Source organism: Procambarus clarkii, chromosome 22, assembly GCF_040958095.1.
Source record: "Procambarus clarkii isolate CNS0578487 chromosome 22, FALCON_Pclarkii_2.0, whole genome shotgun sequence".
Taxonomy (NCBI): Eukaryota; Metazoa; Arthropoda; class Malacostraca; order Decapoda; family Cambaridae; genus Procambarus; species Procambarus clarkii.
The window spans coordinates 32,522,220-32,536,465 of record NC_091171.1 but is presented as its reverse complement, the minus strand read 5'-3'; the positions used below and the strand labels follow the sequence as shown (position 1 = coordinate 32,536,465).

The following is a 14,246-nucleotide window of genomic DNA, read 5'->3' as shown; positions in this document are numbered from 1 at the left end:
TGGACACCTATCAGTATCTAGGAATAATCCTGGACACTCACATAAATTTTAATGCTGAGGTCACTTACTTAAGAGAGCGAACTGCGGCCCGGACAGCAATCCTCAGGTCGCTATTCTCCCTCTGGAGGAGCCAATCTGCAAGTCCTTCGCACATACTATGCGCAGTCAAATCAGTGATCGACTATGCCGCATCTGCACTCACAAGTCTGTCACACTTGTGACAGCTTGAAGTAGCCCAAAACAATGCTATGAGAGCTGACCTGGGAGCCCCTATAAGGACCAGGCTTGAAATTCTAAGACTGGAAACTAGTTGGTCCTCTCTTCAAGAAAGAATATCTTAAAGAACAGCTACGATAATCAGTAAGATAATTATTTCTCCTGATCCAGTCCCATTACGACAGGCCTTGATGATTGGACTTGGCCAAAACAACAGAAACTCTTGGGCTGCCAGAGCGGGAAAAGTCCTAAACAGACAACAATTAAAAAGCAGGATTCTTGATAGAGGAGGTGATCATCCACATTCAAACTACACTTGTTCCCCACCGTGGTAGGAGCCTACCTTTAGAATAGTAATAAAAGGTCTTCCGAAGAAAAAGGCTGTTTATCATCCAACAATCTTAAGACGCACCATAGAAAAGCAAATGAGCAGCATTGCAGTAGCAGGAGCCAACATCATCAACCCAACCTGAGCTGTTTGCCATACAACAGGCATTCGCATATGTGATTGCACAAAACACTCAAAATGCAATCATACACACAGACTCAAAAGTTGCACTTCAAATATTAGGACAAAAGCAGTAGAAAGACAACGTGGAAATATTTACCACCATTTTGTATCTTGGAGCAGTAACTAAAGGCAAAAGACTCAACATAACCTTAAACTGGATCCCATCCCATGTTGGAATCCCATTAAATGAGAAAGTCGATGAAATTGCTAAATTGGCAAGTCGTCATCCAGTGACCCACAAAACAATCCTAGAGAACATAAACAACATCATCACCAATAACCTCTCACACCTCAACAAAGCCCATCTACACCAGAGAGTAACTGAAGGTTCGCCCTCTACAATACGGTATCTTCAGGCCACCAAGTTAGACAGGTTAAATATCCCAAAAGGAATCCACAGGGAAATAACAGTTCGGTTATATAGACTACGTCCAGGTTACAGGTGCAACTGGGAGTTTGGTGAACCACGACAGAGAGAATGCATCATCTGCCAAACTGTCACAAAAAAGCCACTACTTCACTATCTCCTAAAATGTGAAGCAACCAACGAACACCCTCATAAATACTGTGAAGCAGTATCCTCCCCCGCAATAGCAGCCTGACGATTAAATGCGACACACAGTATACATTTACTAAACAAAAAATCTACCACTTACGGGCTATTCATGCCCGTGCCACCTGTTGCGTGACTTAATCTTCACCAATCAATCAATCTTCTTGTGTCACCCAGACACTCTTACTGGACTAAATGGTAACAAATCCCAGTTGAGATGTGTTACATAACACATATCATAAGGCAATGAAAGAGTTGCAGGAGGAAAAGGTTTTGATGAAACAACGTATTGACCTTAAACAATCATTAGAAAATACTCGTATAGGCAGGCTCCACCGGGCCAACCCGGTGAACCCGAAGGAAAATCAGACACTCTGGGGGAATTCAGTGATCTCCGATGCAATCTATCCAGTGGGATACCAAGTGACAAGGAAGGAAAACACACAGAGACAGGGAGGGGGAGTGGCACTCCTAATAAAGCGGAAATGGTGATTTAAGGAACTAGAAAATCGGGGACTAATGGAAACACAAGCTCCACGCTTTGGACTCTGAGAGCAGATGGGAAGAGGATTGTGATCTTGATAATCTACAATCCCCCGCCAAGCAGTAGAAGGCCCAGACAGTAATATGATGAGAGCAACAAAGGCATGAATAGATGAACTGCAGAGGGCAGCAAAAACAGTCGACAGAATGAGAGTGAAACTGCTGGTCATGGGGACTTCAACCACGGAGAGATCGATTGGGAATCAAGAAATCCCCCACAGCGGGGAGGAAACGTGTGGGACAAAATTAGTAGAAGTTATAAAAAGGAATTTCCTAACACATGTGAATTAAGTCACAAGGAAAAGAGAAGGGGATACACCGAGCCTATTAGACCAGATTTTCACCTAGAACGAGGAAGGAAGAAAGGGATTATTAGGAGAAGCGACAAGCCATTATGGCTATATAGCACTGGGAAGGGATCAGGATAATGATTTGTGATGGGACGGAGGGGAAGGAATGGTGCCCAACCACTTGGACGGTCGGGGATTGAAAGCCGACCTGCATGAAGCGAGACTGTCGCTCTACCGGCCAACAGTGATCATTATGTCCTAATCTTTGCCTACATGACCGAGTTTAAAATTATGAACATGTGACAAGATGTATGGGAAAGACTAGTTCCTTTCCAGTAGATTACAGGAGGATAAGGGAATATCTGGGAGAAGTGCATTGGTATGATGAATTTAGAGGATAACAGTACAAGATATGATGGACCTAGTCAAGTGGAAATGCAAGGAGGCTGAAGGTAGTTTTACACCAACAGTAAGGCAAAAATGTAGGAGGGGAGTATAATAACCCATGGTTTAATAGAAATGTCAGGAAGAAAAATGAGAAGCAGTAGCGAGTGGAGAAAGTACAGAGGACAAAGAACAGAGGATAGCGGGAACAGATGCAACAGTGCTAGGAATGAATATATTAATATATGGAGAATATCAGAAAGAAATTATGAGAACGATATTGCAATGAAAGCATAAAAGCAACCTAAATTATTACATAGTCACATAAAAAGGAAAAGTCGATAACGACCGTGACAAGACTTTGGAAAACAGGATATATTATATATTAATATCATATATATTATTGTATTCAGAAAGTGACAAGGATATCTGCGAGGCATTGAATGCCAGTTTCCACGAAGTGTTCACAACCGAGCTTAAGCAACTCCCATTGTTAGAAGAGGAGATAACCCAAGATGAGAGACTAACGGATATAGAAGTGACAGCAGAGGAGGTAATGAAACATCTAACAACACGATAAAATTAAAACAGTTGGACCAGACAACGTATCACCGTGGATACTGAAAGAAGCAGCGTAGGCTCTCAGCGTGCCTCTAGCAAGAATCTTTAATGAGTTACTCAAGGAAGAGAAGAAGGCAAATGTGGTACCAATTTTCAAAAAGGAAATAGGGAAGTGGCACTGAACTACAGATCAGTATCATTGACACGCATCCCCTGTAAAATTCTTGAAAGAATAATCAGGTTAAGCCTGGAAACACACTTAGAGAAAATTATGTTTGTAAACAAACACCAACATGGGTTTAGAGAAGGGAAAGCATGCCTAACAAACCTTCTGGAATTCGATGATAAAGTAATAAAAATAAGTTAGGACAGGGAAGGATGGACGTATTGCAAATTTCTGGACTGCCAAAAAGCTTTTGACACAGTTCCGCGCAGGAGACTGCTATTCAAACTTGAGAGGCAGGCGGGAGTAACCGGAAATGCCCTAACTTGGGGTAAGGAATTACTTAAAAGCCAGGAGCCAGAGAGTAACAGTAAGGGGCGAGAAGTCGGACTGGGAAAGGTAACGAGTGGAGTACCTCAAGGATCGGTGCTGGGACCAGTTCTATTTCTTATATATGTAAACGACATGTCTACAGGAGTCGAGTCCTTTATGTCCATGTTCGCGGAAGAGGCGAAATTAATGAGATGAGCTGTGACAGATGAGTATTGGAGGATCCATCAAGAGGACTTGAACAAGCTGCAGAGATGGTCAGATAAATGGCAACTGGAGTTCAACACGAGCAAGTGTATGGAAATGGGACTAGGTGACAAGAGACCAAATGACAGTATACAGTGAAGGGAAACTACCTACCTGTGACGATTCGAGAAAGAGACCTGGAAGTGGAAATCTAACTCCAAACACAAAATCTAACTCCTGAGGCACATATAAATAAAAAACCTAAGTTAAGGAGGCGTTTAGAGTGCTTTACACTGCCTACGTGAAACCAGTCTTAGAATATGCCGCCCCATCACGGACCCCCCACGCGAAGAAACACATAAGGAAATTGGAAAAAGTTCAGAAATTTTCGACGAGGCTCGTCCCAGACTTGTGAGGGATGGGGTATGAAGAGTGACTGAAGGAACTGCATCTGACGACGCAAGAAAAAAGGAGGGAGAGGGGAGATATGATAGAAACATAAAATACTTAGGGGGATTGACAGAGTGGAAATAGACGATATATTCACACTGAATACCAACAGATCAAGGGGACATGGGAGGAAGCTGGAAATTCAGATGAGTCATAGAAATGCCAGAGTTTTTTTTATCGCGTGAGAGTAGTGGGAAAATGTAATGAACTAAAGGAGCAGGTTGTGGAAGCAAACACTATTCATAATTTCAAAACTAGGTACGATAAGGAAATAGACCGGAGTCAGTGTTTTAAACAACCGGCGGCTAGAAAGGCCGGATCCAAGAGCCAATGCTCAATCCTGCAGGCACAAATAAGTGAATACAAATAGGTGAGTACATTAAGGCAATAAGGCGAGTACACATACACAAATATACAGACATACACAAACAATAAGGCGAGTGCACATACACAAACACACAGGCATACACAAACAATAAGGCCAGTACACATACACAAACACACAGACATACACAAACAATAAGGTCAGTACACATACACAAACACACAGACATACACAAACAATAAGGCCAGTACACATACACAAACACATTAAAACAATTTCCATATATCACATTTCTAAATACAATTAACAATAGCATATATTATGTGACGAACTGTTAAACGATAACAATATTTATACGAGAAATTGTCGATGAAATAAAGCAATTTAAAGTTGAATGAAGAGTTATGGAGGAATTACTCACTGTTGTTCCTTGGAAGGCTTAACTCTATCTTGGCGGGAAGCTTGGTCGAGGCTTTGATGAACGTCCGCAGCTGGTAGTACCTGTGGGGTATACTGGTGTTAATACTGGTGGTAATACCTGTGGGGTATACTGGTGTTAGTACTGGTGGTAGTACCTGTGGGGTATACTGGTGTTAGTACTGGTGGTAATACCTGTGGGGTATACTGGTGTTAGTACTGGTGGTAGTACCTGTGGGGTATACTGGTGTTAGTACTGGTGGTAGTACCTGTGGGATATACTGGTGGTAGTACCTGTGGGGTATACTGCTGTTAGTACTGGTGGTAGTACCTGTGGGGTATACTGGTGTTAGTACTGGTGGTAGTACCTGTGGGGTATACTGGTGTTAGTACTGGTGGTAGTACCTGTGGGATATACTGGTGTTAATACTGGTGGTAATACCTGTGGGGTATACTGGTGTTAATACTGGTGGTAATACCTGTGGGATATACTGGTGTTAGTACTGGTGGTAGTACCTGTGGGATATACTGGTGGTAGTACCTGTGGGGTATACTGGTGTTAGTACTGGTGTTAGTACTGGTGGTAGTACTGGTGTTAGTACTGGTGGTAGTACCTGTGGGGTATACTGGTGTTAGTACTGGTGGTAGTACCTGTGGGGTATACTGGTGTTAATATTGGTGGTAATACCTGTGGGGTATACTGGTGTTAATACTGGTGGTAATACCTGTGGGGTATACTGGTGTTAGTACTGGTAGTAGTACCTGTGGGATATACTGGTGGTAGTACCTGTGGGGTATACTGGTATTAGTACTGGTGGTAGTACCTGTGGGATATACTGGTGGTAGTACCTGTGGGGTATACTGGTGTTAGTACTGGTGGTAGTACCTGTGGGGTATACTAGTGTTAGTACTGGTGGTAGTACCTGTGGGGTATACTGGTGTTAGTACTGGTGGTAGTACCTGGAGGGTATACTAGTGTTAGTACTGGTGGTAGTACCTGTGGGGTATACTGCTGTTAGTACTGGTGGTAGTACCTGTGGTGTATACTGGTGTTAGTACTGGTGGTAGTACCTGTGGGGTATACTGCTGTTAGTACTGGTGGTAGTACCTGTGGTGTATACTGGTGTTAGTACTGGTGGTAGTACCTGTGGGGTATACTGCTGTTAGTACTGGTGATAATACCTGTGGGCAACCAATATTCCTGTTCTCGATGAGGACAGGAATCCGGCGGTTTGTCAAAGGTTCCCCCAATTTGCACTCGTGAACTGTTCCTACTGTATATTAAAACCCAACAGAGTTTTGGCGTTTACGGCTTCGCCGGGTAGACGGCTCCACGGGTTAACAACCCTGTGGGTGAAGAAGCATCTCCTCCTCTCAGGCCTACATTGTGGCTTGTTGAGCTTGAACCCGTTGCTCCTTGTTTGAAGCATCCATCTGACCTTTTGAAGAAATTGTCCGGATCGACATCCTCCAAATTGTTTAGTATTTTAAAGGTTTCGATGAGATCTGCCCTGAAATGCCTGGTTTGCAGTGTTGTTAGCCCTGTGGCCCTCAACCGTTCCTGATACGAGAGATGACTTAGATGACTGATGACCCAGTCATCTAGTCATCTAGAGATGACTAGATGACTGGGATGATTTTTGTTGCCCGGTGTTGCACCTTCTCGAGAGCACTTATGTCTTTCAGAAGATGAGGTCTCCATCCCTGGTTGCAATAATCCAGATGGGGACGCACCAGAGACTTATACAACTGAACGACTACTTTATTTTCCTTGAAGGTAAAGGTACGCTGGATTATTCCCAGGGCTTGGTTCGCTTTTTTATACTGCCGCTCCCACTTGTTGTGCAACTTTTAGTGAATGATGGATTCAGATACAAGGTCATTTTTTTCATCAATCTGTAAGATAGTGTTGTCGATTTGGTAGTTGTGATGCAGATTGTTGTGCCCCACATGCAGCAAGGTCTTGCATTTATCGACATTAAAAAGCATTTGGCAATCATCTGACAATTTGTGGAGTTGGTGTAGATCTCTTTGTAAGGTCTTAATATCACTCTCACTTCCAACTTTACCATAGATCTTAGTGTCATCTGCAAAATTTATGACGTGGTTTGTAATATTCTCATCTATTTTATTGATGTATATAAGAAAAAGAGTTGGCCCCAAAATGGACCGCTGTGGCACCCCACTTAACACATTCCCCAAGTCAGATTCATTCCCATTTAGCACGACCCTTTGTTATCTATGTTTAAACCATTGTTTTATCCATTCCCGTATTCTCCCATTTATTCCACGTGCCGGTAATTTCCTTGCCAGTCTCTCAGGTGGTAAAGTCCATGTAAGCTACATCTACGGGAAGTCCATTGTCTGAATAGCCGGTTACTGTTTCTAGAAGTGTGAGCAGGTTAGTAAGGCAGGACCAACTTTTACCAAACCCATGATGCGTTGATTTTACAAGATTGTTTTCAGTGAAATGCTGTATGATTCCCTCCCTTAGGATTCTCTCCGTGAGCTTACAGATGTATTACATACACCACACAAATAAAATAAAACATTCAGAATATAAGAATTTCTTAGAATATTTCGTTTTGTTTTATTATTAATAAAATATATGAAATGCAAATAAAGTCCAGATTTTTCTGCGGATCACTGGTGTAGAGCGTGCGTCTGGGAATACCCAGCTCACAGGTTCGAATCCTCATCACGATTACTGTGTCATGTGTTACGTCATAAAGCAAGTGTTGCCAGTGAAGCAGTGATGCATAATTAGTGACACACTTGTTGGGAAGTTTGTCCTGAGAGCTGAGGCGTTTGTTGAGGTGTCCCCCGCTACACAGGGTGTACAGTACCCAGTGTCCCCCGCCACACAGGGTGTACAGTACCCAGTGTCCCCCGCTACACAGGGTGTACAGTACCCAGTGTCCCCCGCTACACAGGGTGTACAGTACCCAGTGTCCCCCGCCACACAGGGTGTACAGTACCCAGTGTCCCCCGCCACACAGGGTGTACAGTACCCAGTGTCCCCCGCCACACAGGGTGTACAGTACCCAGTGTCCCCCGCCACACAGGGTGTACAGTACCCAGTGTCTCCCGCCACACAGGGTGTACACTACCCAGTGTCTCCCGCCACACAGGGTGTACAGTACCCAGTGTCCCCCGCCACACAGGGTGTACAGTACTCTCAGTGTCCTCAGCCACACAGGGTGTACAGTACCCAGTGTCCCCCGCTACACAGGGTGTACAGTACCCAGTGTCCCCCGCTACACAGGGTGTACAGTACCCAGTGTCCTCCGCCACACAGGGTGTACAGTACCCAGTGTCCCCCGCCACACAGGGTGTACACTACCCAGTGTCCCTCGCCACACAGGGTGTACAGTACCCAGTGTCCCCCGCCACACAGGGTGTACAGTACTCTCAGTGTCCCCTGCCACACAGGGTGTACAGTACCCAGTGTCCCCGCCACACAGGGTGTACAGTACCCAGTGTCCTCAGCCACACAGGGTGTACAGTACCCAGTGTCTCCCGCCACACAGGGTGTATAGTACCCAGTGTCCTCCGCCACACAGGGTGTACACTACCCAGTGTCCCCCGCCACACAGGGTGTATAGTACCCAGTGTCCTCCGCCACACAGGGTGTACAGTACCCAGTGTCCCCGCCACACAGGGTGTACAGTACCCAGTGTCCTCAGCCACACAGGGTGTACAGTACCCAGTGTCTCCCGCCACACAGGGTGTATAGTACCCAGTGTCCTCCGCCACACAGGGTGTACACTACCCAGTGTCCCCCGCCACACAGGGTGTACAGTACCCAGTGTCCTCAGCCACACAGGGTGTACAGTACCCAGTGTCTCCCGCCACACAGGGTGTATAGTACCCAGTGTCCCTCGCCACACAGGGTGTACAGTACCCAGTGTCCCCCGCCACACAGGGTGTACAGTACTCTCAGTGTCCCCTGCCACACAGGGTGTACAGTACCCAGTGTCCCCCGCTACACAGGGTGTACAGTACCCAGTGTCCCCCGCCACACAGGGTGTACAGTACCCAGTGTCCCCCGCCACATAGGGTGTACAGTACTCTCAGTGTCCCCCGCCACACAGGGTGTATAGTACCCAGTGTCCCCCGCCACACAGGGTGTACAGTACCCAGTGTCCCCCGCCACACAGGGTGTATAGTACCCAGTGTCCCCCGCCACACAGGGTGTATAGTACCCAGTGTCCCCCTGCCACACAGGGTGTACAGTACCCAGTGTCCCCCTGCCACACAGGGAGTACAGTACCCAGTGTCCCCCGCTACACAGGGTGTACAGTACCCAGTGTCCCCCGCCACACAGGGTGTACAGTACCCAGTGTCCCCCGCCACACAGGGTGTACAGTACCCAGTGTCTCCCGCCACACAGGGTGTACAGTACCCAGTGTCCCCCGCCACACAGGGTGTACAGTACCCAGTGTCCCCCGCCACACAGGGTGTACAGTACCCAGTGTCCCCCGCCACACAGGGTGAACAGTACCCAGTGTCCCCCGCCACACAGGGTGTACAGTACCCAGTGTCCCCCGCCACACAGGGTGTACACTACCCAGTGTCTCCCGCCACACAGGGTGTACAGTACCCAGTGTCCCCCGCCACACAGGGTGTACAGTACTCAGTGTCCCCCGCCACACAGGGTGTACAGTACCCAGTGTCTCCCGCCACACAGGGTGTACAGTACCCAGTGTCCCCCGCCACACAGGGTGTACAGTACCCAGTGTCCCCCGCCACACAGGGTGTACAGTACCCAGTGTCCCCCGCCACACAGGGTGTACAGTACCCATGGTCATATGGACTGGGTATAAGTGTGTTGTGCCAAACCAGAGCTCTTGCCAGTGGTGTCTGTGTGACAGACCAGTTCCTTCATGGTACAAGCAAATTAATCCCTTAACGTGGGAAGCAAAAGGATAAACGTCGGTGTGTATTGTTTCATCATTGATGATCAGCTTGAGGGGCGAGCTGTCACACCTTTGTCTAGCGACACAAGGCTGAGCTCCCGCGCTGCCTCCGAGCGACACGCCAGCAACCGTCATCTACATATTCGTCACCTGTTGAGCCAGGGGGTTATCTTGAGGTTATCTTGAGATGATTTCGGGGCTTTAGTGTCCCCCGCGGCCCGGTCCTAGACCAGGCCTCCACCCCTAGGAAGCAGCCCGTGACAGCTGACTAATACCCAGGTACCTATTTTACTGCTAGGTAACAGGGGCATAGGATGAAAGAAACTCTGCTCATTGTTTCTCGCCGGTGCTTGGGATCGAACCCAGGACCACAGGATCACAAGACCAGTGTGCTGTCCGCTCGGCCGACCGGCTCCCTCTTAGTTGACAGTGATTAACGTAAAGTAACTGAGTGTTAATTATAGTGTTAACGTTAAACATGGCATGTTGTCTTGGTGAAATTGATTAACGTAAACTAATTGTGTTAATTAAAGTGTTAAAGTTCTTACTTGTGTTAGATTGTCTTAGTGACATAGTGTTAATTGTACTGTTAACCTGTGTCTATTGAAATGTTGTTGTTTGATACTGCAAGTGTAGAGTGCAGTAATTGCCAGTGTTCACAAAGTGTTCAGTTAGTTCACTAGTGTTTATGACCCGTCCAGAGGTGGAGGCTGTGGTCTCATTATCACCTATCCGAGTGTTGGGAACGGATCAAGGTGTTTCTAACTGTTGATGTGACACTCTACATTAACGTAACGTAACGTAACTTATGTCATTGTGTATTAGTAAGTTTGTTGAATAAATTTATGTTGCTATTACACGTGCCTTTAGGTCACTCCTCGTTCTGAAGTACTGCCCCAATACTTTGCTCTGGCCCTTTTTATTTGCTACTTAAATAAATAAATAAATAAATATGTTTATTCAGGTAAGGTACATACATACAAGTGATGTTACATTAATGGATCAATATATAGATAGAGCTAGTACATACAATGCCTAAAGCCACTATTACGCAATGCGTTTCGGGCAGATTGTTAATTGGGTTAACAATGTTAATGTGTTAATGTTAATTGGGTTGGTTCAGGGTATCAAGGGGCCTCATAGCCTCAATCACTGAATATATATTCAGTGTGAGGACCCATCCGTTATCTTCTATATTGCTTCAAGCAGTTGAAGAACGAGCGACCCAAGTGCGGGAGGATGCCAGTACTGGTGGCGGGAGTGGAGGGTTGTCCAGTCTCACACACCTGACGCACCTCTCCACCCACGGTACACGGGGCCCTCAGCGCTGGCTCTCACACAGGGCTGCTTTGTTGTCCTTGTCTGCAAAGTGACCTCTTGTAGTGTGACCACCACTGGCGTTGGTGTTGTTGCATGCAATTACAGGCTGTTGTAGGAAGCAACAATAAGCAAGAACCCCCCCCCCCCCTACCTTCACAGTGTTTTATCGTGTGTGTATGCTTGCCGTATGTTCTTTGTAGTCCCTCTATTTGAGAGATCTCTCCTGCTCAGAAGGGAAAAGTGAGTACCGAGTAATGCTCAAGACGTGACAGTACCAGTGATTTAAATAGTGTTAACATTGCGATGGGATCCCTGGATTTGAACGATCTCATAATCCTCTTATTTTCCTGGCTGCTGCCGCTATATTTCTTATTATGTTCACTACATGTCAGGTGATCAGACATCATAATTCCCTGACCTTTTACATGTTCTATGATTGTGTTTTCTACTCTGTATTTTGTTTGTGAGCTTCACTTTTACCATGCCTAAGTCCCTGGAACTTATTGCTGTTAAACATGTTACTTTCAGTTGCCCAATCATAGACTATTAACACCGGCTAGTAGTTTTTCAGTGTCTTACAGCACTAATTTTCATGCTGATTTTTGTGTCATCTGCAAAAGATGATATTTATATTTTTATCCGTATCTAATATGATAGTACGGAAAAGGAGTGATGCACAGACTGTGAGCTGAAGTACATACCTTTTAACTATGCTTGAACTCCATTTTATTTTGACGACTGTTACTCTTTGCGTTCGGTATGACAGAAAACTGAATATCTATCGTCCTACTTTACCTTTTAGACCTACTGACCTCATTTTGTGGGATATCACTCCAAGGCCACATTTAGCAAAGGTCTTTGCAAAGTCGGTGTATACAACATCTGCATTTTGTTTTTATTCAACTGCGACAGTGATTTTGTTATAGTGATCGAGTAGCTGCGAAAAGCATGATCTTCCCACTCTAAATCTGTTGATCTGGGTTGTGAAGGTCATTGGTCTTCGTAAAACTGGAGACCTGACTCCTGATCACGCCCTCAAATAGTTTTATTATGTGGGACGTTAGTGCGACTGGTCTATAATTCTTTGTCAATGCTTTGCTCCCTCCATTGTGCAGGGGAGCTATATCTGCTGATTTTTAGCGCTTCTGGTATATCCCCCGTGTCCAAGCCCTTCCTCTACACTATACTGAGTGCCTGCGCTACTGCCACCTTGCGTTTCTTTATAAATATTGAATTCCACGAGTCTGGCCCCGGGGCTGAGTGCATGGCAATGTTGTCAATTTATCTTTCAAAATTTGAAGATTTTATGTTGATATCAGTTATTTTTTCAGGGGTTTGGAAATCATGCATAAAGAACCTATCCAGATCTTTCACTTTCAAGCTGTTTATTAGGGTGCTAAACATGTCCTCATACTGTTAGCTTGGATTTCACAAATTTCTTTGTTATCCTCTGTGACATCCTTCACTTGCAAGTATAGGTCCAATTATGACGGAGGTTTTTTATTTTGGTTTCGTAAGTGTGAAGAAATATTTTGGATATTTCTTGTATGGCTTTCTGTTCTCATTGTACTTTTTTAATCTGATATCATTGCTTCAATGCTCAGTACTCAGGATTAGAACTACTGTTCTATTTCTTCAATTTTCGTGTTTAATTTATTCTTTCTCGGTAGGGTGGTACTCGTATCTGCATAAGCGTTTCTGCTATTTAACTGAAATTATAATCAAAATATAATTATTGACAGGTGAGAATGAAAATAATATGGTAATTTTGATAATAATTGAGAAGTGATTCACACACACACACACTGGAGTTCAGAGTACTGCCCCAAGCCGCGGCTCACAGCCCGCCCCAAACCTTGCTATCAATCTGGTATATTTGCCCTAATTTGTTCACAAAATCTAGTGAGCAAATGGAACTGTAAAGAGAATGCAACACCCAAGCGGTGAGATATGAAGAGTTGCCACGCTACATAACCAAACATCCACACGTTAACAGTCATGAATATGGGACTTTAGTCTTAATTGTCCACGTGTTTAAGAGGGAGAAACCACACTTGTGATCCGAACCACTTCGAACAACGCTACAAGCAGATGGGTTCCACTTTGTGTTATTACGGTGTATAACTGCTACCAATTACCATTGTGTTATGACATACAGTACCTAGTAGCCTGGTTAGGCCACAGAGTAACAACAAACCTATGGTGAGTGAAGTTGGGTAAACATAACAAGGGCGCCGGGCGCTGGCTGACATTACATTATGGAGTCGGGCTCGGCGCCAGAGTCGGGCTCGGCGCCGGAGTCGGCCCAAGAGAAACAAAACAAGAAATGTGGTATGCCACATTTAAATGAAATATAAATGTGGTATATGTAAATAAGGGATCTCTGGAAGAACAAATGGAACATGTAAATACGATCACCCTATCTCAAGACTACTCCTAAAGCTACCGTCACTCCCAACACTACCGTCACTCCTAACACTACCGTCACTCCCAACACTACCGTCACTCCTAACACTACCGTCACTCCCAACACTACCGTCCCTCCCAACACTACCGTCACTCCCAACACTACCGTCACTGCCAACACTACCGTCACTCCCAACACTACCGTCACTCCTAACACTACCGTCACTCCCAACACTACCGTCACTCCTAACACTACCGTCACTCCCAACACTACCGTCACTCCTAACACTACCGTCACTCCCAACACTACCGTCACTGCCAACACTACCGTCACTCCCAACACTACCGTCACTCCTAACACTACCGTCACTCCCAACACTACCGTCACTCCTAACACTACCGTCACTCCCAACACTACCGTCACTCCTAACACTACCGTCACTCCCAACACTACCGTCACTCCCAACACTACCGTCACTCCTAACACTACCGTCACTCCCAACACTACCGTCACTCCTAACACTACCGTCACTCCCAACACTACCGTCACTCCTAACACTACCGTCACTCCCAACACTACCGTCACTCCCAACACTACCGTCACTGCCAACACTACCGTCACTCCCAACACTACCGTCACTGCCAACACTACCGTCACTCCCAACACTACCG

The 14,246-nt window shown here is 45.6% G+C and overlaps 1 protein-coding gene across 3 annotated transcripts in view; it reads right to left on the bottom strand.

Moving 5' to 3' along the window:
* The window catches only part of LOC123758709 (protein FAM135A), a 429,327-nt gene that overhangs the window by 326,016 nt on the left and 89,065 nt on the right, over positions 1–14,246 (bottom strand). For all 3 annotated transcript variants that reach the window (XM_069328828.1, XM_045743283.2, XM_069328829.1), the window contains exon 3: positions 4,934–5,013. In XM_069328828.1, coding sequence (XP_069184929.1) covers positions 4,934–5,013 — 80 coding nt within the window. The remainder of the gene's footprint in view (positions 1–4,933; positions 5,014–14,246) is intronic.